Source organism: Neophocaena asiaeorientalis, unplaced genomic scaffold (assembly GCF_003031525.2).
Source record: "Neophocaena asiaeorientalis asiaeorientalis breed wild unplaced genomic scaffold, Neophocaena_asiaeorientalis_V1.1 scaffold91, whole genome shotgun sequence".
NCBI classification, from domain to species: Eukaryota; Metazoa; Chordata; class Mammalia; order Artiodactyla; family Phocoenidae; genus Neophocaena; species Neophocaena asiaeorientalis.
The window spans coordinates 9,004,584-9,029,722 of record NW_020173198.1 but is presented as its reverse complement, the minus strand read 5'-3'; the positions used below and the strand labels follow the sequence as shown (position 1 = coordinate 9,029,722).

General features: G+C 37.8%; 1 protein-coding gene across 3 annotated transcripts in view; it reads right to left on the bottom strand.

The window, feature by feature from the left end:
- Positions 1 to 25,139, bottom strand: part of SMG1 (SMG1 nonsense mediated mRNA decay associated PI3K related kinase) — a 94,694-nt gene that overhangs the window by 68,377 nt on the left and 1,178 nt on the right. For 2 of the 3 annotated variants that reach the window (XM_024744170.1, XM_024744168.1), the window contains exons 2-4: positions 3,499 to 3,662; positions 2,823 to 2,978; positions 829 to 965 (exon numbers count right to left, since the gene is read on the bottom strand). In XM_024744170.1, the coding sequence (XP_024599938.1) occupies positions 829 to 965; positions 2,823 to 2,978; positions 3,499 to 3,662 (457 nt within the window). Of the gene's footprint in view, positions 1 to 828; positions 966 to 2,822; positions 2,979 to 3,498; positions 3,663 to 6,834; positions 6,894 to 25,139 lie in introns of all 3 variants that reach the window. The other variant, XM_024744169.1, reaches the window with a different exon arrangement.

Genomic DNA, 25,139 nt, shown 5'->3' with positions numbered 1-25,139 from the left:
CTCCTGTTGCGAAGTACGGGCTCTAGGCACTCGGGCTTCAGCAGTTCTGGCACGCGGGCTCAGTAGTTGTGGCTCGGAGGCTCTAGAGCGCAGGCTCAGTAGCTGTGGCGCATGGGCTTAGTTGCTCCACGACATGTGGGATGTTCCCAGACCAGGGCTCGAATCCATGTCCCCTGCATTGGCAGGCAGATTCTTAACCACTGCCACCAGGGAAGCCCTATAGCAAGTTCTTAATTTAACATTAGGAGACTTACTTGGAGGGTAAAGAAATCTGTAACTGCTCCTGTATTTTATTTTTTTTGTTGGCCGGGCCACACGGCTTGTGGAATCTCAGCTCCCTGACCAGGGATTGAACCCGGGCCACAGCAGTGAAAGCCCGGAATCCTAACCACTAGGCAACCAGGGAACTCCCTCCTGTACTTTACTCTTTAAAGTGTTTTTCCATTTATTTAGCCCAGGCCACCAAACTTACCCATGAACAAAATATGTACCTCCTACCCCAATTTCACATACGAAAAACAGAGATATTCTGTCCTGGAACACAGAAAAAAAATTCCAAGGACAACAGAATAAATGTGTAAAAGGTCAAAAGCACTTTACAGCAGAAGGAACCAATGTGGATCTAACATTTGTATAGATAAATTATACATTAGGGGCATTAAGTTCTAGACCATCATAATACAGGCCAAATCAATCTGGAATAAGGAATCCCTATTATTTTTCCTTGGAAGCAAAACTTTTCCCTTCTTAAAACCACTCTAGGTAACATTATCTACTGAACTATGGAAAAATGAAACTTATCAACATTTCCAAACATACTATACTGACCAGCTTATTTTCTGGTTGCTGAATAAATTCTTTCAACTGCTTTACAGTAGCCAGTCTTCGGTCTCTGTCGTCTTCCCGGGTGATCCTCCGAAGAAGATTCGACAGTCGAGACTCATCAGAATAAGACATCGATCGCTCTGTGAATATAAACATTGAGTATGAATCAGCACAGAAACTTTACAGCCCAAATATTTTAAAGTATATTAAAAATCACAGTCCACCAGACAATAAAAGCTCAATGAATGTAGGTCCTTTAACACTTCTGTTCATCACTATAAACCCAGCCCCAGCAGACTGCGGGCACACAGCAGACCCTCAAAAAGGATACACAAACACCTCATTCCAGAGGACCAACTGACAGAGAAAAAGGAAAGGCTTAGAAATTATTCTCTTCGAATCTGTTCCAAACTGTTTTCAACATCTAGGTAAAGAGCATAGGTAAGAAACTTCAACAGGTTAGGGATAAAGTCTCTATCAGGCAGAAACAGGATACATGCTTCTATTTCTCACCTAGGTCTCCCACTGGAGGGGAGCCTCTTGTTCACATCATCATCATTTTCCTAGGACAAAGTTTTGGTGAATGGCAATCACATATTCAGTTCAACAAATGTCTAATTACCACCTGCCATGTGCAAGTATGCTGCCACAAGGAAAGTGGCAAATCAAAACTTTTCTTCCCTTTTTTAATGACAAGAACAAGAAGGAGTACTCAAAATGCTGAACACTACTAATAAAGATGGCTTTAAGTACTAAATTTTTCTTTTTAAATTTTCAGCTGCACAATTTATCATCATTAACCGAGGTACATTAACACAAACCACATTAAAGGGTCTGACAGTTTCATTTCTAATGAATGAAAGGAAAATAGATAATAAAAGAAATTACAACATCTGAGAGAAGGAATAAGATTTTTAAAAATCCCTAGCCTATTTTCAGTAAGGATGACTGCTAAAAATGTATTTAGGTTACTAGTCAGGAAATCTAGGCTCTATTTACAATTCTGCCCCTAGCAAACTGCATAACTCTGAGCTTGCAAGGGGGATCTAAACTAAATAAGCTTTAGAGTCACTTTCTAACTCTATCATACCTAAATCTAAGACTTCAAACACTGGTGGTTTTTTTCTTTTTTTGGCCGCACCACTTGGCATGCAGGATCTTAGTTCCCTGGTCAGGGATTGAACCCGTGCCCCCTGCAATGAAAGCGCAGAGTCCCAACCACTTGACCACGAAGGAAGTCCCTTCAAACACTTTTATGAGACAGTATAGGCTTTGACTAGTCATTCCACTTTAGAAAATTTATCGAAATTTTTTTAAAACTGCATTTTTTTAAAACTGCAAAAAACTATAAACACAAAGATGTTCACCAAGATACACACAACACACACACACAAAGCCCTCACTGGGAAAAAATGGTCATAAACTTAATGTCCAAAGAGTAATTATATCCAACAAAGTGTATAAATCAGAAATCTTGATTTCTTAAGCAGCTTTACCAATACAATAAATTTCTCTTTTAGAAAAAAAAAAAGATCGTTACCTTTAATCCTATGAATTTTCGAGACACTTTACCTATAGAGTGAGGCTTCTGTTATAAAGCAAGAAGCAGTAACTGTGTATTTAACTTTAGAAAAGGGCCCAGTCCATGTACACCCCTACCCTCACCTTAGAGTTCAAGGACTTGCTGCAGTTAAGAGTCCACTATACATTCAGTATCCACTATAATCAGGAAAATCCTTTCTTTAAAATCTTACCCAGTCTTCTAATCTTATTTTAAGAGAAATCTCCTTTAAAAAGTATTAAAAACCTTCTTGTGGTAATTCATGGTAGGGAACAGTTCACAGGAAAAGGAATGCAAACAATTATCACCTGCACATGTTTCTCAACTCAGTAAGCCAACCAACTCACACAGGTGCAAGGCACTGGTACAGGAAGAGGCATTTAGGAGATGTCTCAGCAGAGGCTGGTGTGATTGTCCCCAGTTTACCCAGCCTTACCCTGTGATTTCCTCATGTCTTTGATGGCTAACGCACGACTGCCATGCTGAATACTGGTGAACTCAGGGCTGGTCACATTGTTAACCCTCAGCTCTTGCCCCAACGACTTCCGACCATAAGTATTTTCCCCAGATCCTCCATTGACACTGTAGCCACCTAAAAACAGCAACATTTACATTATTTCAATAGGGCTCTTTGTTTCACTCAATTCCTGATAGTTCTGGTTCTTCTGACCCAATCTGCAGTTCAACCAGCCTTGGCTTCTACTCTTTCCCTGCGATGCATGCATTGATTTCATTTTGTTATCTTCAGTGGAAGATAAGAAGAGAAATGGAAACTAAATTAACTCAGATTTTGCACTTTAAAACTTTTCAGAAGTCTAGAGGAGAGACAGTAGTCAGGAAAGCCTTAGTGATAATATTGCATTTTGGGGGCACGGAAACTGCATTTATGTATTGCGTGTGTGAAAAGTACATTTAAATATTTTTTTAATTAAGGGGGTAAACTTAAGAAGTTTCAAGAACAGCACTGTGTGTAATATTTATATTTTAAACATATTAGAAGAGAGAGGTGAGGGAGCGAGAGACAGGCAAGGAGGAAGAAAGGGAGAGGCAGCTAGGTTAAAAAAAACAAACGCACAAAAAACATGCCTCTAGCAGCAAGGAAATATATATACCCTTTTCGTCATTCTGTATGTCAGCGTGGATTCTGGTATCATCGTGCCTTTGCCGAGACACCACAGCTGAATTTGAAGGTTGCAGTCCATAAGAGGAAGACCCACCCCTGTCTCTGGATGAAGAATATTTTAAATTATCTGGGTCGGCTGATGCACTATCAGTTCTGCAAAGAGAGAAGAGTATAAGGTTACAACTTTAAACAAACATTTTGATAACCCAAATCATCAATCTTTCTTTCATACATGCCTCTCTCTTCTCATTACTATTATACATAAGCACTCCAATGTGTAATAAGAAGTCTTTCAACTGGGAAGGGATTGTCAATGGATGAAATACCAGCTTTTCAGCCCCTCCTGCTATCTAAACACCCATACAGAAATATAAATAACTACCAGGACTAGGGTGGCCAACGCAAAACTTAACAGGTTTTAGCACTGAAAGTTCCATGTCTTAAGTACTCCCTCAGTCCCAGGCAAACTGAGACAGTTGGTCACCCTGGTCCCAGGATTCTTTTCACATGACTTGATAAAAGGAATAGTTCTTCCTAAATCTCCTCCTCCCAGAAGAGGGTTTTAACCAGTGGAAAAATTACAATCTTCCCAGTCATAAAAATAAAAAAACACTGGCAACATATCAGGCAGGGGCAATGTGTTACCAAATTATTTTTAAAGTACTGCCTCATGGCAATGTGGCTCTCTCCTTCTCTCACCTCAATTTGTAACTTGACTATTTGGTGGGAAAATAAATTATAGAATGAAATTTGAAAGCAAGCTCAATAGGATATTAGGAAAGAACACATTAGCTGCAAAGATTGTTTTAATGTATGGCAATACTGAGGACTTCACTGAAGATTCCTCATATAAAGAATATCTATTAAAATTATAAAAAGTGAGGAAAATAAAAGCAAGGTGTCAGGAATCCAATAAAGCTGAAGGTTGCAGTCCATAATCTATTTAAAATTCAAGTACCGCCTAGAATAATCCGAGATGCCTGATATTAACAAGCTGCTCAGCCCCAGGATAAAATTAGTACCCTTATCTAAGGATCATCTCTATGCCTCAATGTCCCCATCAGTAAAATAGGGAGCTAAACTTTATAATTTCTCATGAGCCTTATTCTTCCATCAACCATAAGGTATCAAGAAATAAGAAAACACTAACTACCCTATGGCAGTATATGAAAAATACCAAGAAAAAAGTTCCTCTGCTATTGATATTTCTTCTGAGAGGAACAATCTTCTGGAAAAAAAATCACTTTTATGATACTTACTAAAACACCTGCTGCACCCATAATTATCTGGAAAAGTTAAGGACACTGGCAAGAGCAGAAACTGAGCTATTCCTCAACCCCCATGGCCCTCCCCTATGTGTAAAAAAAAGTGTCTGTGTATTTCATTTCGAGTTTATCATCCTTTCGTTGCCCCCCCCAAGAACACTAAATATGAAAAGGTACATAGGCTCAGACACCCTGATCTGTACCTACTGCAATCACTGTTAATATAGAATGTAGACAAATAGGTTCAATTAAACTTGGATACCTATGTGGCACCAATCTAAATTATTCCTAAAGGCTCTCAATCTGAAACTTGATAAAAATCCATAACCCTAGCATACTATGCATATAACTAAGGTTCCATAGTGAAGTATCTTCTTCAAACATTCAGAGTTCACTTGTTGACAAAGCTCAGAACTTCCAACATATGAAAAATAAAATCTATGGAATTTCAAAAAAAAATGTATTAGGATATTTTCTAAGCATACTAAGTATAAGCATTTAAATACCTTTACCGCTAAATGGAGCATGAGAACTTTTTAAAACTAACATAATGATCTACCCCCATGTATCTAAAATAGCACACTAAATGAGCACCTATAATAAACCATAACATATCATTAATTTCTAAAAGGGAACTGAAAAATAAAAGAGAACTTATGAGCTTTTCTGGCAGATTTTGAACCTGTCTATACATATAGCATCTAACACAACTTAGAAAAGGAAGCTGTTAGTAAATGAATGAATAAAATAATTCTAAAACATCAAGATAACTTAAGTCTATCAATATTTAAATTAATATCTAAATAATCTGAATTTCTAATTTTCATTATGCTTATGCATCACATATACTACTCTTACCATTGAGAGTTAAATATTTGTATCTTTTTCTGGTGACATACCAGTAAACACAAGGCAATAGCGAATATGGGTTAAAAAAGGTCTGGGCTCAAATCCCAGCTCTAGCACTGAAAAGGTATGTGTGATTCTGCACAAGGAACTTAATTTCCAAGCCTCAGTTGTCTTTTGCATAAAATGGGGATAATACCTATCTATTATGTAATGTTATTGTGAGGCTTAAGAAAGATAAGTTCTTAAGAAATACTTAGCTTACAAGGTACACTTGAAGTTATTATGACCATAATAGTAAATATACTCAAGGTTTTCAGTCTAAACAAATAAATATAAATAGTTCACAAACATATGAATATGATCAAAACAAGTTTTTATACTCAATATACAATAGCTGATTTTAACTTCTTCACTGAAGAAATTAAGCAATCTACTGCTACCAACAAATCCATTGCTAACTAGGAAGCACTGATTTCAAACTAAACTGAAAAAAAACAGGAACAACCTCCCAATTTGTTAGAAATATACGTTTTTAAATCTCATTAGTAATAAACACCAAGTTTTTTTTTTTTTTTCAGAATTTGGGTTTTCAGAAATATAGCAAAAAATTCACTAGGGTAGAACTACTGTCTCAGAACTGTCTAAAAACTCCCTGGTTGCTAAGTTCTTCTAATATAAACTGATCAAAATATTTCTAACCAGAATTCAAGTTATAGGTATTCTGAACCCAAAATCACAAAATAGTTCAGCATTTATATGAAATCTCTATTTTTATAATATCTAGACAGCTTAGTTCTCAAAAAGTCAATATCAGGCAGTTAGCACCAACAAGATCATCCCAGTCCAATAAATAGAAAACTGTTAAGAACGGAAATGAGCACTTAAAATGAGGCAATCAAAGGCACAAAATAGAAAATGCAGATTTGAACTCAAAGAGGCAGGCATAAATGTTAAGCTAGTTATAAGGGCTGAAAAAGCTATCATCTGCCAGAATTAGTGTCTCAATTTAGTGATAAAAAGAAAATGTATCTGTTAAGACTAAGTATCCTAGCAAGAATCCAAAAATACCTCCACAGCCCCTTTAATACTCTAAAAATATTATGGAGAGAGAGAGGGAAAAAAAAGAAATGCATAAATTCCCCAAAATGATTAAACTGAAGTTAAAGCCTGATGTACATGCCACATGAGAGGTAAGTTTCTAAAGCTCATACCTCAAAAATCGCATACTGTATAATATGGAGCCTTTGTGATGTTTTTGCATCAAGTCAATCTGTAAGACAGTAGTTACAATATTAGTGAAGACAGTGGGTTAAAACATTTGTTGTTCAAACATGAAGCAAATATCATTTATGGGTTAGGTGCTTTTAATTGCACTATGGCCCTCTAGGGTTTATATGTTGAAGCAAAAACTGAGATGGCACATGCCACTCTATGCCTTAGAGAACAGAGGCTTAAGGTGGCAACAAAAAAATTTTTAGTACAAAAGAATTTAAATGTTAACTATAACATACAAATCACATGCAAATATAGTTACCGCTCATTTTAGTCACCTATTCTCAATATACAGAAAATGTAATAAATCTGAGAGGTTATTCATTTTCAATGACCCAAGCCCTCAGACCTCACGTCAACAACCTACCACGTGTTAGGGGATAGTTAAGTATCTCCTGGCTAAGTGTGGTCTTGTGGTCCAGTTCTTAAGGGGGAAAAGTCAGCCTGGAAATGTGAAGTCAGGGAATTCCCTATCAGAAAACATTTCCATAAAGCACCTGGAAATGACTTGATGCAAACACCACACCTAGTGGTGCCACCGGAATAAGCATCATATTGCTTCAAGTTGTTTTTAACTAGGCTTATTAAGGGATTTCGTTCTCATGGTGAGATCTAATTTGTAATGGATATCAACTAGGAAATGATATTTGCACTAAAGCCAATGAGGTGGGAATGCATTTATTCTCTAAAGCAATGGTACTCAAAGATGTATAGCATCACTGTCACAAAGCAGTTGTAGGATATGCTGTGAATTTTTCATACTAACAGTTAATACCACTAAAACTGATTTACTTGTTAAAAATAAATTCAAGGGCTTCCCTGATGGCGCAGTGGTTGAGAGCCCGCCTGCCCATGCAGGGGACACGGGTTCGTGCCCCGGTCCGGGAATATCCCACATGCCGCAGAGCAGCTGGGCCCGTGAGCCATGGCCGCTGGGCCTGCACGTCCGGAGCCTGTGCTCCGCAACGGGAGAGGCCTGCGTACCGCAAAAATACATAAATAAATAAATAAATTCAAGGTTATCTCTGTGATATCTCTTACTCACCTGGATTCAGACATACTTTCAAAAAAGTATAAGAGAAAAGGTGAAACTATGCATAACTCTGAGGCTTGTGTACTTTCACATTAGAGACATTGCTCTAAAATATGAGTCTATGGCTAAAGAATTCACTTGGGAGGCTCAGGGACTTCATTATATGAAACTGTTTCCACAGGAGAAAACAGTAAGTTCAAATTTAATATAACAGAATTGAACCATCATGCCAAAATTATGTTTACCTCAATTTTACTATAAATATTAACAGCTAGTATTTCTTAATGAAACTTCCTTAGCTACTTAAGTATTAAGTGTCTACGATACCAAACCCATACAATTTATGGGTTCTTTATTACCAACTTTTAATCATCAATCAAACATCAACTAATTAGTTTCTGCAGCCTCAAAATATAAAAATATATTTAACAATTGTTGTAAAACTGTAAAGAATTTTACCTTGCCCAAAGAGAGGTCTGGCCTTAACCCTTGGCTTCTGGAAGGTAATCTCTAAACTCTTGGAATATAATGCCTAATAAGAGTGCCCTTGGGCTTCCCCCGTGGCACAGTGGTTAAGAATCTGCCTGCCAATGCAGGGGACACGGGTTCGAGCCCTGGTCCGGGAAGATCCCACATGCCGTGGAGCAACTAAGCCCGTGCGCCACAACTGCTGAGCCTGCTCCAAGGGGAAAAAAAAAAAAAAAAAAAAGATACCATAACACACCTGCACCCAACTCTAGGCCTTGATTAGGATTCTATGTCTACCTTCTCATACCTTTTCACAAATAGTCTTTCTCCTAGGGAGTCTACCTTTCCCACCAAACTGAATGCTCTCCTTAAACATGTAAAATTTTCTAATATCTCCAATGTAAGAATACAAAAACATATTTTAAAAAGACACCCAGGGGGCTTCCCTGGTGGCGCAGCGGTTGAGAGTCCGCCTGCCGCAGCAGGAGAGGCCACAACAGTGAGAGGCCAGCGTATCGGAAAAAAATAAAAATATTTTAAAAAATTTAAAAACACCCAGGGCTTCCCTGGTGGCACAGTGGTTGAGAGTCTGCCTGCCGATGCAGGGGACGCGGGTTCGTGCCCTGGTCCAGGAAGATCCCACAAGCTGCGGAGTGGCTGGGCCCGTAAGCCATGGCCGCTGAGCCTGCACGTCCAGAGCCTGTGCTCCGCAACGGGAAAGGCCCGCGTATCGCAAAAAAACAAAACAAAACAACCTCCCAAAAAACAGAAAAAGTCCATCAATTCCACGTCCCTCCAACCAAACAATCTGCCTTTGCTCTTTGCAGTCAAACTAAGAATTGTCTCTACTCGCTGTATCATTTCTTTACCTCCACTAGCTCCTCCAGCTACACCAATCCAACTTCTGCCCTATCACTTTTGGCAAAACCAACTAAGACCTCCAGGTTGATAAAAGCAAGATATATTCCAGGCTGCTTCTTACTCATCCTCTCATAGCAGGTTTTCACAGGGCTTCTGAGCAGGGTTGAGCAGGCTGTGGCCTACACAAAGGTGCCTTACAGAAGAATGAGGTGGGATGAATGAAAACTTCTTTTTAAAATCCTTACAATAACTTGGGCTCAGATCCTGAGAATTCAAAGTAACCAGATTCTTCCCTTCCTTTGGCTTATAGTATGTTATAGTCTGTATTTCTTGCTGCCTCTCTGGTTCTGCTTTTTCAGGAACCTTTGAAGGCTTGCTCAGCCTCCTCTACCAAATACTAAATCTTGGAGTTTCTCAAAGCTTGACCACAGGCCCTCTATGCATCTCACTTTGTACTCTCTCCCGCAATCCATGCCAATGGCAGTACTTATCACCCATAGGACATCGACTCCCAAATCCAGGCCTCCATCATATATGTCCACTCTGAGGTCCAGACCTATAAACCCAACTGTTTAAAAAAACAATCTTAATGTTCTAATGCCTCAAACACAACTGGCTCCTTTCTTCCTGGAACCCCCATTTTAATAAATGGTACCATCATCAGGTATTTTCCAATAAATGGCACTATTTGGCCAGTCAGACACAGTATGTTTCCCACCTCCAATTCTCACCTCTCTCTCACTTCTCCTCCACAGTGCAACAAAAATAATTCTTATGAAACACAAATCTGATGTCCTCCCACTGCCCTTTATCATCTTATGTACCTTACTTCCCTTTTCAGCTAACTCTCCACACTCTTGTAATCCTTTTACATTCTATGCTCCATCCATCCCAATCTTTCAGTCACCTTGCTCAGCTCGTCTGCCTGGAACAGCCTTGTCCTCAGCACTCGCCGACCCTAGCTAATTTTTCAATGTCCTTCAAGCTTCAGCTTTCCTTCGCAAAGTTTCTGATTCCCCTGAGGGTGACTAGGAGTCCCTGCTATATAAGTGCTTCCAGAGAACCTAATAGTTCCCTTAGCTCTTACACCATTTGAGAAGCTTATTTAACTGTGTTCTGCCAGGAGACTGTAAATTCCAAAAGGGCAAGAGCCTGTTAGCGTTGCTTATCATTGTACCCCTCATTGCCTTGATGGCACACAAATTAGTTGCTGACTAAATGATTGCCTATTCTCACAATTGAGGCCTTTCTCTTGACACTGGAATGCAGTCCCCTAACCTAACCCAACACTAAGTTTTCTTCAACATTCAACCTAGAACCCATACTCCCTAATCAACAATATTTTCTTGGTTATGTTCTACAACAAGAGCACTAACTAGGAGTAATGACTCCAAAAGGCGAACTAAGTAAGATAGTTCCAACCCTCTAAGAATTTACAATCTAGAATAAAAAGAACTGTTAGTATAAGTTCCAATTAGGAGTATAAAATGTTCTGTGCTTTCAGAAAGAAAAATAAAATAAAAATTCCATCATTCAGCCCCTTCTTCAAACTCTTACAACACTCAAAGAGAGAACCACACTAGCTTGCACTTTAGTAGTTATATACTAGCTTCAATTTGCCCACTAGTTTGAAAAGATGCTAGTATTGAAGGCAGAGGTACTGTATTATCTAATACCACACACCTTTCATAGGGAAAGGAAAACAGTACAGTGGTTGCTGCATGGAGAGGGGTGGGGAACTGAGGAGAAGATGACCTTGGATCAAAATCCATTGTGATTAAGTAAAAATTTTGTCTTCTAAGGTAAAACTTTATATAACTAAAATATGGTCTATGCATATGATCTTAAGAATAACTTCTCTGAACACAAAAAAGAAGCCAGTAATAGAAAGGGATGGCTTCAGTAATATATTTAAATGATTCCAAATTTTTAAATTCTACTTAATATGCATTTTAGAAGTCTTATTTATTTTTGTGCAAAGGACACTATCAAATGAAAAGACCACTCATAAAACCAGAGAAAATACTTGCAAATCATATACCTCATAAGAGAAGTGTCTAATATCCAAAATATACAAAGAACTCCTATAACTCAACAAAAAGACAAACAATCCAATTTAAAAATGGGCAAAAGACCTGAATTGATACATCTCTCTGAAGACATACAAATGGCCAATTAACACATGAAAAGTTGCTCAACTTCAATCATTAGTGAATAGGAAAATGCAAATCAAAACCACAAACAGAAACCACACCCACTAGAATAGCCAAAAAAATTTAAATGGAAAATGTTGTGAGAGGTGGAGAAATTGGAACTCTTGTACATCACTGATAAGAATGTAAAATGGTACAAAGGACTTCAGGAAACAGTTTGGCAGTTCCTCAAAAAGTTAAACATAGGGCTTCCCTGGTGGCGCAGTGGTTGAGAGTCCGCCTGCCGATGCAGGGGACACGGGTTCGTGCCCCAATCCGGGAGGATCCCACATGCTGCGGAGCGGCTGGGCCCGTGAGCCATGGCTGCTGAGCCTGCGTGTCCAGAGCCTGTGCTCTGCGACAGGAGAGGCCACAACAGTGAGAGGCCCGCATACAAAAAAAAAAAAAAAAAAAAAAAGTTAAACATAGAATTACCACATGATCCAGCAAATCCACTCCCAGGTATATATATGCCCAAAAGAACTGAAAACAAATGTTCAAACAAAAACTTATAGGTGTATGTTCACCACAATACTATTCACAATAGCCAAAAGACAGAAACTCAAATGCCCATCAAAGGATGAATGGATAAACAAAATGTGGTATACAACAGATCATTATTCAGCCATACCTACTATAACAAGGATGACCCTTGAAAATGTTATACTAAGTCAAAGAGGTCTGACACAAAAGGTTACATATTACATGATTCCACTTATATGAAATATCCAGAAGAGGCAAATCCACAGAGAAAATAGATTTGTGGTTGCCAGGTGCTGGGAAGAGGGGAAAATGGGGAGTGACCGCTTAATTGATACTGGGTTTCCACTTGGGGTGATAAAAAGTTCTGGAACTAGATTGTGGTCACGGTTGCACATGTTATGAATGTACGTAATACCACTGAATTGTAAAATGGTAAATTTTATGTGTATTTTACAACAACTTTTTAAAACCTTATTTATGACATTCTTGAAAAGACAAAATTATAGGGGAAAAAAGACCAGTTACCAAGGGCTGGGAGAAGTTGACTACAAAAGGGAGTAAGGAAACTTGGGGTGGGGGAAGGGAAGATATGATGGAACTATTTACAGCGTGATTGTGGTGCTCATGGTTACAATACTATCTGCATTCCTCAAAACTCAAAGAACTCTACAGCATATAAACTAAACCTCAATAAATCTGACATATAGGAAAGAGTACATTTCTTTACAGTAAAGGTATAAAAGTAAAAGAACATTGATTTATTTTTAATAATTCGATATTTCATGTCTTATATTGCCTGCCATATTTTGTAGCCATTCTCAATGGAAAAGCAAAAATGTAGCACTGGATGCTCTCCAATGAAACCAAAGACTGTCAGTGTCTGAATTAATCAGGCATGAGAGCTGGAACTTTAAGCTAGGGAAGGATTAACCTAGCCAAGGTACAGAAAGAAACAAAACAATGCACTTAAACCAGTAAAAGACAACTATTACCTAGACTAATAGTAAAAAAGTTCCAAATTTCTAGCAAGATAGTAATTTTACTCTTTAGCAATGCTTGAGAAATGCCTGAGATAAGTCCTGATAGCACTTTATTTTTTTAAAGAAGAAACACCCTGTAAATTCCTAATATTTTATTGCCTACCCATTTTGATAGCTTTCAAAAAAAATTTAAAGAGTCAAAGCACTGTCGCTGGCAAAATCAGAAAAATCATTGCCTGAGAGACAGTCAGTCCACTTCTAATTTATTTCACGTATTTAAGTATTATGAGGTTCTGTACCTCATCTGGCATAAATTCATTTCTTACTAGGCATTAAGAATATTGATAAAAGGTGGTATGCTTTTAATCTCCAATACAGATGTGAATTCAATTTTCATCATTTAACAAAACAAAACAATTTTGTTAATGCTAAATAATCGTTCACCTGAAGGCTTCCGAATCTAAGGCACCACGTTAACTGGACTCACTTTCTTCTGACCTTTATTTATTTATTTTATGGTATGCGGGCCTCTCACTGTTGTGGCCTCTCCAGTGGCGGACGTGCAGGCTTAGCGGTCATGGCTCACGGGCCCAGCCGCTCCGCGGCATGTGGGATCTTCCCAGACCGGGGCACGAACCCGTGTCCCCTGCATCGGCAGGCAGACTCTCAACCACTGCACCACCACGGAAGCCCTGACCTTTATTTTTAACCCAAGCTAGTTTACAGCCTTAAATAAAACCCTGCTTCAGCTACCATTTGCATCCCTTATCTTCCTCTTTTGTCAGCAAGTCCTGGAAGTACTTTAGAAACATCCCATTCAGCCTGGGAAATTGCCAAGATTGAAAGGAAATCTCTTACTGCGTGACCTCCCTAGCAAAGGAAGGACAAAAAGACTGAAAGTCTACCAAGAAACATGTCCCACCCCCTCACCCTCACGCAGACTCTCCAGTTATATGCCAAACATAGCCACTTAGGACACAGAATATTAAGAATCACTAAGAGTTAAACACTAAAGAAATCCTAAAACGAAGTCTTGAGACCAGAGGGGGACTCTAATCTAGGATAGGGCAGAGTGTTTTATAATATAAGAAATGTGGCGACCATCTTTTAAAAAGTCCTGGGGACTTCCCTGACGGTCCAGTGACTAAAGCTCTGCACTCCCAATGCAGGGGGCCGGGGTTTGATCCCTCGTCAGGGAACTAGACTCCACATTCCGCAACTAAGAGTTTGCATGCCGCAGCTGAAGATCCTGCAGCCGCATCTAAAAGATTCCACACACTGCAACGAAGATCCCACCACAACCAAATAAATAAATATTTAAAAACATAAAAAGTCCTGAAAACTGGGGTGGGGGGGGCCAAAACAAATAAGTAAATAAAAATCAAAAGTCCTGAAAACAGGCAAATAACGACTGTAGAGTTATTCTGATAAAGTTCCTCTAATGGACTCAAGCATATACCCAAGGGACTAACATGCTTGTGAGATTCTCTAAGAATTACATATTTTAAATTTTCCCTTTAAAAATAATCCAAAAAAGCACTGTGGTACAAAAATGTACTGTGTAACAGATAACATCATTACCACTTTTTTTTTTTTTTTACAGGTCAAGAAAAATGATGTGGCTGCCAAAAATCACTTGTAACACATCAAGAAAAAGTAAATACTAGGCAATTTAGACACAGGTATTTTTAAAGAAAACTATTACCAAGTTAGGCTCTACTGCCACAATGGTATGGTATACCCTACAAATCCTGGGCAGAGTCAAGGATGCGGGCATCGAAAAAGCAATATTCTAACATGCACTCCTTAACATGTAACACATCTTAAATATAATGGCAAGTATGGAAAAGACACTGATTTTCATATTCCACACATGATTCTCAACAGAGGAAGACATTACCAGAAATATCTTTAGGCCATTCTCAAATCAGACACATGACCCCCAACCCCAACCCTCTTAAATAAATACACCTTAGAGAGAAATCTAAAACACCTTGGTTCTATTTCTAACTTTACCAACATAATTATACGAAGACAGCAAGTGGATTTTTAAATGGACTCTGACTCCTTTCAACATGTCCAGTAACTCCTTTAGGACCTATCTCCTTAGGTATCCTGGGGTAGGAAATAACACTATTAAACACCAAACTGGTAAAGAAACATACTACCTGTAATCAGTGGTATCATGGTAAACCCTCCTACTTAAGCATTGGAACCTCTTTTTCAGAGGTGATGTTGAACAGCCATATCCTCCCCTACTTAAACATAAACAAATAAAAATGTATCATAGATAAATCTCAAAAGACATGGGCTCCTAAATGAAACAGTTGGGAAAGGAAGATATTTTTCACAAAAACCAGATTACCCTTCTAACTGCAGAAATATTTATTAAATGAAGACAGTTTGGGGTAGTTATTGAAATATTCTAGTAAGCAGCAATCAAGCGCCAAGAAACAGCACTCCAACTGTGCTCAGCAGTGGCCAGAAATACACTGAGGTATTTGAAGTATTTAGCTATAAGTTTGAGAAAGCTATGAAACAGTTCAAAATCATCACTTAAGCCACTTTAAACTCAAAAGGCCTATACAAACCCTATCTCTTTCTTTTGTTACATTTTACACTAAACACACTTGTATCAGATCGATTTAAGTGGTATAAAATAAAAACTTTACAACGAAAGAGAAAAATCAGTGTTTCTAGATATGAAGTTCCTTAGGAGACAGTATTTACGCATTTTGAGTAAATTTATAGTGCTATAATGTAAAATAGTACCAAAATCTCATGAAAGCTTAATACTGTATATACACTACATAATGATACAAAATTTCATTAATTCCTATCTGTTTAGAAGATGTATGTGGTTCTTCTTTTTTTATGTATTTCAAACTATTACACTGCCAGAGTCTATCCTTTCCATGATTCCATGATTTCCCTACTCCCTTTAAAACAAACATACATACGTACTAGAGTAGGGGAGAAAACGCAATGCAGCATTCAACTGATGTTCTTATAAGAATCAGTTCTTAAATTCCAACTGTATAATGAAAGTTAAGCAAGGTACAAGCTACCTTTTAACCTACCCTGTCTCTATTTAATTCCATTTGCACCTGCCCTACAATAAATGCAGTCAGAAAGATTAGATTATTTTTGCTGTCTCACAATTTCAACTGGTATCAAGTTCTTAAAGTGTGAATTATAAGATATATAGAAAAAATAAAGAATGATACAGTCAAATTCCTCATTGGCCAACTTGAAACAGGATGATAGCCTAATGGAAATTTTCATTCTAGAAGCCTGTAAGTAGAAAATGTAAAAAGAAAAGCCACTACTATACTAAGGATGGCAAATGCCATACCTAACAGAAATTTAATAATTATATGAGCTTCCAGTCATATATCCTCTAAGACACTTGACATAAATGCCCTTCATGAAACTTTTAGAAGTTACCACACACACATACAGACACACACACTCTAGTACTTAGAGTTCTAGAAGAGAAAAATGAAATTTGAACTAGAGTGTGGGTGCATGTGTGTAGTAAATTGTAACTTTTTGAGGAAGAGATAAAAGAGAGAGGTTCTTTAAAATTCCAAATTTGATTCAGATGTGACAACATAAATATCATTTGTATAGCATTTTACAGTTTTGAAAGTAATTTCCCAAACTTTATCTTTAACCCTCACAACCCTGCAGTCTTAGGGAATGCATCCCTCCTCAGAGGGACAGCTGGTAACGTCAGTACAAAAGACCTCTGTCTTCCCATTCTTAGTCCATTGCTATTTTCATGACACCAGCCTCTCCTAAGACAAATATTTGTAAAGGATCAAAACTAAAAATGCACACATTCTTAAAAATAAATATACCTTAGAGAAGAATCTAAAACACTCTGGTTCTACTTCTAACTTCTCCAATGTAATTATACTAAGACAAGTGGATTTTTAAATGGACTAAAAGAACAGGGAGAAGAGCACTGTGGTGTAATTTTCACATCTTCAATAAGATTACAATAAAAACATAGAGAATACTAGCATTATAGTAACTATACAAGATAGGCCACTTTAATTAAATAAAAGGCTGCTTTTACAAAACTTTGTCTTATAGTCAGTCAATTGATTACCACCCCCCAACACACTTTTATTAAGCATAAGTTCATCTTTAGTTTCAGTATTTTCAAAAAGGAACAAGATACCACATATGAAAATTACGTCAATATTTCAAATAATGACAATTAATCATTTATAACAGAATTCTAACTCAAGTCCTGCAAAAACAATACAAACTGTACCTCAAGGTAGATTCCTCTAAACCAGACTAATGAATAGATACTAAATCTCAAGATTCATTGTCTTACTTCTGGAAAACCATTTTCATTTTTCTTCACATTTATCAAAAGAATATAAGGACAGGAAGAAAAACAATCAATCTTTTTAGGAAAGAAAATCCAGGATGTGTTTTCTTTCCAATTAAATATGCATTAATTCATCTGTACAATACTATGTGATACTGGTGATCATCTTTGGATCTTTTTAATCATCAAATCAGAAGAGAGTCCCATTCTACAGAGAACAGACAAAAAGTTCAACATTTTCCCTCAAATTAATAGATTTTTCTGCCTAATTTCTGGCAAACTGCAGGAAGTCAACATACACTCTGTCATTAGGGCAATGAGTCTGAATTTCCAGTGTCAGAATCAAAGCAAAGAGACTGGAAATAAAGTGATATATTTCAGACAAGGATTCCAGGGTTCATATTACTAGGAATATAAACTAGGGAGACCCTTAAGAGGCAGGATAGCGAGAGTCATGGGTTGCTTCAAAGAACTAAATATTCCAAGATGAAAGTTAAAATTTCAAACACACACACTGACACACACACTCCATATACACACATCTTTTTAAATCAGAAGATTAAAATGCTAAAGAGGAGACAGTAAAGATAATTTTTCAATTAAATTTAAATAAGAGGGAAAATTTTAATTCAAAGAACTTCAGTAAAAAACAAGATTGTTGCCAATGCTGTTATATACAGAGGAAAAACTAATACGTGTCACTATATAGTTCAAGACATGCTTATTAGTGAAGGCTTTTGCCTAATCAGCAAAAGGTATTAATACATTAGATGCCACCCCAAAATAAAAATCTAGTAAATACTAAGTTCAACAATTTTTTTAAAAAATCTGCAGACATATACATATAATTACCTTAGGCCACTGCAGAGCTTGTAATAATTTTCTTGTAGACCTATAAGAGCACTGCTGAGGTGCTTTATTGATGATAAAAAGGGTAAAAGAAAAAAGTAGTGCCTTTCCTTATAAACAAAGAAATAGCAGAATTTAGTAAGTTCCATACCAAAAAGCAATCTACAATTCTGATACCAGAAAGTCTTTTTTTTTTAAATTTATTTTATTTTATTTTATTTATTCTTGGCTGCACTGGGGCTTCGTTGCTGTGCGCGGGTTTTTGTCTAGTTGCAGCACACGGGACTCTCATTGCGGTGGTTTCTCTTGTTGCGGTGCACCGGCTCTAGGCACCACGGCTTCAGTAGTTGTGGCTCACGAGCTCTAGAGCGCAGGCTCAGCAGTTGTGGCACATGGGCTTAGTTGCTCCGCGGCATGTGGGATCTTCCAGGACTGGGCTCAGATCCGTGTCCCCTGCATTGGCAGGCGGATTCTTAACCCACTGCACCACCAGGGAAGCCAGAAACTCCTCTTTTTTTTGGGGGGGGGAGGTGGGGGGGCTGTGTGGTTTGTAGGATCTTAGTTCCCCCTCCAGGGATCGAACCCAGGCCCTGGCAGTGAAAGCGCCAAACCACTGGACTGCCAGGGAATTCCCCAGAAACTCCTCTTTTGAAAAAGATTTTTAAGTAATAAACACAAAAAGTCCGTAACAGGTTTTTAAATAATAAACATGAGATCCTAGACATGCTATGAGTAGCAACATTAACTTCCTAAGGAATGATTTCTAACAGGAATACAATCTCCTTTCTTCAAAGGGTATGAAGATTAATATGAAAGAAGTAATTCACTATGAAAGAAACCTGTTGATTCTGGAAAATTTGGATTTCAGTCATTCCCCAATCAGCAGGCATACAACTGGCAAGAGGTTTGTTTCCTCAGGCCTTCTAATGGAATGTCAAAAGAGGCTCAACCCACCCAGTGCTTAACTTTTTGGTGATTAGACTGTTTAAATAATGTACAAATAGATAAAACAGATATGGGATAAACTGTCAATGTGTAAATTAACTTTATGTGAGCAGAGTATTTCTTCAAGATGGATAAAACCTATGAATCTTAAATGGCCACAGTCTGATCTGGCCACCTCAGTCCACTAGAACATTGTCCCTTTGAACCTGTACAATCACCTTACTTAAGTTGCTGCCTCGGGCTAACCGAGCTGCTGTACAAGGAACAGTTCCTCTCAAAATGCCTCCTACAGTTACAGTGTTCTAAGCCCTGCAGTTAACTCTAAACACAAAAACAAACTTGCAGAATTCCATTTTCATGTATTTACTTGAGAAAGGACACTCAAATTTAGAGTGTTTACTATTTACTGATGCACTGGTAGGGAAGAAGGGATACAGAAGTAAAACCATTATACAAGATGCATGCATACATAAAGGTTATGTCTTACTGGGGAAGACACAAAAAAACTCAGATAGTGAGTGTTATTAGAGAAGCCTGGTGCTTCTCACTGAGGGGGTGCACTTAGGCTGAGATAGCATGAAAACACCCAGGTCAAGCACTCTGAGAAGAACAATCTATGCAGTAGCTACACAGCAAGAACAGGACTTGCAAAGGCCCTTAAGACAGAAATGAGTTTGGGGAGTGCTTTAGGGCAAGTACACAGAACAGTAGAGAAAATGACAGGCTCAGCCTTCAGGGACAAACTAGTTGGGAGAACAAAAAAAGGTTGAAGTGATAAGCACAGTTACCTTTCATTGCAGACCTGTACCAAGATTTGGAAAGGATCACAGAGGGCAGAGGTAGGGTAAGGATCTTAAGGGAAGTGCAATGTTTAGGTTGGGGAGAGGACAAAAAACAGAGCTACCAATGGTAGGTTCAAGAGGGAAGAGAAAAGTCCGTGAACCTGTAGCTCACAGGAATAAATTTAGCCAACAAACTTAGCAGAGCTCCTCTGTGTTCCAGGACTCAAATGCCTGAAAAGGTTAACAGTGGATCCACCATCTGAAACTGTTTTCACAAGGATCTTCAGATATTCCAAGTTTGTTTATAGCAAAAGAGGAATAACAGAACTATGTTGAAGATGACGAGGTTATCAATCTTCAGAAACCATAAGTTGGTAATAAATCATGAGATAATATTCAAAAATTTCCTGTCTATAATAACTTTTAAGGTAAGATCCACACATACACTCTGCCAGGGTTTTTGGTTTTTTTGGGGGCGGGGGTGCAGTGGGAAAGGAAGTTATCCAACTGCAAAGTCATTGTGTATCTGTATCTTGATCAGGGTTATGGTTACACAGGTGTATACATTTGTCAAAAATCACTCAACTTAAGACCTATACATGGATAAATTTTATCTCAAAAAAGTAACAAGTTCAAAAAACAATTCAACTAAGAGAGAAAAAGTACCGTCAACTAATACAAGATGGAGCAGAACATAATAAAAACATATGCATACACCTGAAACTAATATGTTGTATTTCAGTTATACCTCAATTTAAAAAAAAGAAAAACACAAATGTCTCCCTAAAAATTTAATAGGTTACATTCTACATTAAAAAAAGTAATAAGCTGGAGTATTTCATACAGGAATTAAACCACAAAATGTCTGCAACCTTCACTGTTAGACCTCTAAACAAGAGGGGATGTGTTTTATTTTCTAATCCCCAAAATAAAATGGATTCTGAGAAAACTTTAAGATAGCCAAAGACAGGTAACCAGAAAACAATATGAAGAGACACCAAACAAATGACAGCTTGTGTGAATCTATAAAGGGAGGTCCACTGAAAGCCGCCTCAGGGATTTATTTTAGGTGATTAGGATTGGGAAAGAAAATCAAGTAAGCAAGTGCCAAGCAGTGAAAGCAGGAAAGCCTAAATTTAAAAGTTGTGAGAACTCAGTGTTCACAAAAAAAAAAAAAAAACCATCAACCACACTCCATTTTGTGTATGTGATCATCCTATATAATGTAAGTGTCCTAACCTGAATTGAAGTGTGAGCAGATAAAAAGTATCACTTTAGTGATCACCCTCAATCAACACCAGATAACAAATAAGGGGCTCTTGCTTATGGAAATTCCATATATTGAGCTGAATACTTTTGTCTGAATTTAAACCATGAATTATAAACAATATTCAGGTCCTCAACAGTCTCTTGTCTAGACGGTTCCAACTGCCTCCTACTGTGGTTACACACACACACACACACACACCTAATTTTAATCTTCCTCAGTTATGCCACTTCCATGCTGGTAAAACTTCAGTAGTTCCCTAAAGTCATTCCAAACACGTCCAGTATGATTCAAGACCTACAATACAGCCCCACTCCAGCTCTTAAGCTTCATCTCTTATTTGTATCACACCTCACAAATACCCCATCCTTCTAACCAAACTGGTAACATTTTACCAAGGACAACTTGCATTTTGCCATTTCCCTGCTTTCTTCTATTTTTTGATCCCCCCCCCAAATTTACTGTCAAAATAGAACAGATCAATTTCATGGTCCCACTGCCCCCTACTCAACTGTACAGCTTTCCCTCCTCTGACTCTCCAAGTTTTAAACTGTAAACCACATATAAAAAGAATTTTACCAAGAATTATATCACAATTAATATCCATATACTGCTTTACCTTTTACAAAGCCCTTTCTTATCCTCCATACTAACCGATAATCTCCTTAAAGACAGTAGCTCTATTAGTCATAAAAATCCCTACAGGATCACTATTTCCTGAATTAGAATATTTTCATTGAATTAGAATATTTCACAATCTCCTATTATTTAAAAAACCCTTCAGTTATACTCCCAACTTAAAAAGGAACCACAACAGAAGGGGGAAAAGGGTTCAATTTAAAGATAAAATTGCCATATGTTTCATAAGGATTATATTTTATTCTATAATGGAAAAAATAAACTTTCCCCCAAAATTAAACACCCATACACAATTATCTGGAACTCCTTAATGTACATGAAAATCTGTGGTACAGAACTGGCAACCATTAAATTCTGTTTAACTAAAGCTCTATTTATAGTTATAAAATATGTAACTCCACTTAATTTCACCCTTTATGTATTTCACTATATTATGCACCTATGGACATCAGACACTACATACTCACAAAAGGCTGAATAGACAACTCTAGTTTCAAAAATCCAGTTTCTCACAATGTCAGACATACTAGTTTTTGGCTTTTCTATCTTCACAGCCCTCTTCCCCATCTTTTGGTCTGTGACAATGGAGAATGAAGGTATTTGTACTTGTGAGAACTTCAATCTGTCTACATTTTACCAAAAATAGAAGCTGTCTTTAATATACAGTTTCATCCTTTTAGAACTGTAGAAAGATCTTAACACTAGGCACAGTAAGATACCCAAGATATATCTGTTAAACGAATAAAGTCTTAAGATACCCAAGTGTAGAAGTAAAATTATGTGTTTTCATTTGACAACGCTCCCTCTTGCTTGTTGAACTAATCTATATTTGACTCCAATGTCAAATCAGTCTTGTCATCTTGGAGAATTAAAATGAACAATATAACAAATTACACACTTTTTTTTTTTTTTTTTGCTTCACCGCCTGGCATGCAGGATCTTAGTTCGCCAAACAGGGATCAAACCCGCGCTCCCTGCAGTGGAAGCCCAGGAGTCTTAACCACTAGACCACCAGGGAAGTCCCATATACACTTAATTTTAAAACAAATCATTCTGATCTCTATCTTGATTGGTGCACCCAGAAGATTACTCCCCAAAATAAAGTCAAGAAAAGGAGAGACTGGTTAGTGCCAATAATAAAACCACTCATTTGCCTAATCATTCTTAAATGTTAATGGAGGGGCTGCGCTGGTGGCGCAGCAGTTAAGAATCCCCCTGCCAATGCAGGGGACATGGGTTCGAGCCCTGGTCCATGAAGATCCCACATACCGCAGAGCAACTAAGCCCGTGCGCCACAACTACTGAGCCTGCACTCTGGAGCCCGCGAGCCACAACTACTGAGCCTGCGCGCCTAGAGCCTGTGCTGTGCAACAAGAGAAGCCACTGCAATGAGAAGCCCACGCACCGCAACGAAGAGTAGCCCCCACTCGCTGCAACTAGAGAAAGCCCTCGCACAGCAACGAAGACCCAACGCAGCCAAAAATACATAAATAAAATAAATTTATTAAAAAAAAAAGTCAATGGAGAGTACAGCGAATGAAAACGAAGAAAATGCTTTCTGCTAGAGGTATGCTTTTAGCAAAGGTGGGCTTGCTCTGTTGCCACATGACACTAGTCTATTCAGCCACCTGGAACACTTCCTGTCAATACGTGTGAAGTATCAGGTGTGGCCATCATTGACTCAACAGTTGGTTTCCAGACTAACTGACAAACTAACACTAAAAGAAACCAACCAAAAATTGCTTTTTTAAATCCTACTTTTCAAAAAGACTAAATCTAGTAAAATAGAACCCAAAAAATCAGACAAGGACTGGTACAGAAAGGCAAAAAAAAATTTTTTTAAACCAAAATGACTCTGATGAGCCATATGGAATCTGCCTGCATTTGAAGATGTTTAGAAAAACAAACCCCCATTTAAGCAAGGGGAAAAATCGAGCTCCATTCTGTCAGTTAACTGGAGTCTGTCACCTTTCTAAAGTGAAGAGGGTACAGAATAACAACCTCAAATTTAACTCATGAAAATTTATGACTTGGCAAACACCTGAAGCTTTTTATTGGCTATTTAACAAAACAATTAGGCAACAGTGCAAAGAAATCAAGTTTTGCTATGGCGTACTGTCCATACTTTTCTATTCCCTCTTCTACAAAAAAGTCAAGTATTTCCAACATCCTAATCAACTGTTACTCCATGTAACCAAGGGTATCTCACAGTATCTGTCTACCTAGGCAGTAAGTTCTGAGACTGTGAAACAGCACAGCTTCCAAGAATGCATACATCCTCCCCCACACACAGCCAAGAAATAAAGCACTTGAAGAAAAACAGACAATACTAATAACCCACGTACATATTCCACAACTATATAAGCCATTCTGCTTCATACCTGTCAAATTAAGCCAGGTGATGTCAACCCATAGCTGCAACTGGGCTACTCCATTTATTTAGAAACACAAGCTACAACTTATTCTTTTCCAGAAGCTCCAGGACTATTTGTGAAAGGCACTTTATTTAGTCCTCTAAAGGGATACTGTGTACATTCTTTTACATATGCTGACCACAGTACTGAAAAATAATGGAAAATCTACTGTCAAAGAGCTCTCAAATGTCAAATTCAAGCTCATTTATCATCTAATTCATTAGATGCAAAAAAAAATCAAATTTCACACATTTCAATGAACATACAAAAGAATGTCAATTACAGATAAAGATACCAAAACTAGTTAACTGATTTTATGTAAAGCAGGCATAACCCCTAAGTAGTAAAGAACAAGTAAAACTATGCTTTCAAAACATTTTTTTTTAACTACTTATCTCAATTCTAGGCTCAGGCATTAACTTTTAAAGTCAGCTAGTTATATACACCCGATCTCAACAGACACAGGATTTGGGAAGGCATATTAAACAGAATGAGATGTGTACCACTCAGTAGCCAAAAGAGCATTTTGATTTTTCTATCAAGTATTAAAGTGTTACCTTCGAACATCTTACCAAATTATTTCCAAACACTGCTGGAATTACATGAAACCATCAAGAAGCAAAAGTCATCCCAACAACGTGTGTTTGTCTAACATTTATTTGGCCAGTTCCTGGACAATCATATGGCAAGTGTGCTTCAAAGTATGAGAGCTCCATGAATCAACTAACCCCAAAATATTATATACATTTAGGAAGTTTTTCTAGGCACTGGGCTAAGTTCCAAGATAGTCTGAGTACTACAAGCACTTATTCAGTAAGAGAGATAAGAATAAATTAGTCCTAAATTAGGTACAACTGCCCCATGATTAATCAGAAAGACACGAAAATTAATTTTTTTTAAGAACTCGATGCTCCGCAGGGAGTTTCCTGGTGGCCTAGTGGTTAGGATTCCGTGCTTCCACTACCGAGGCCCAGGTTCCATCC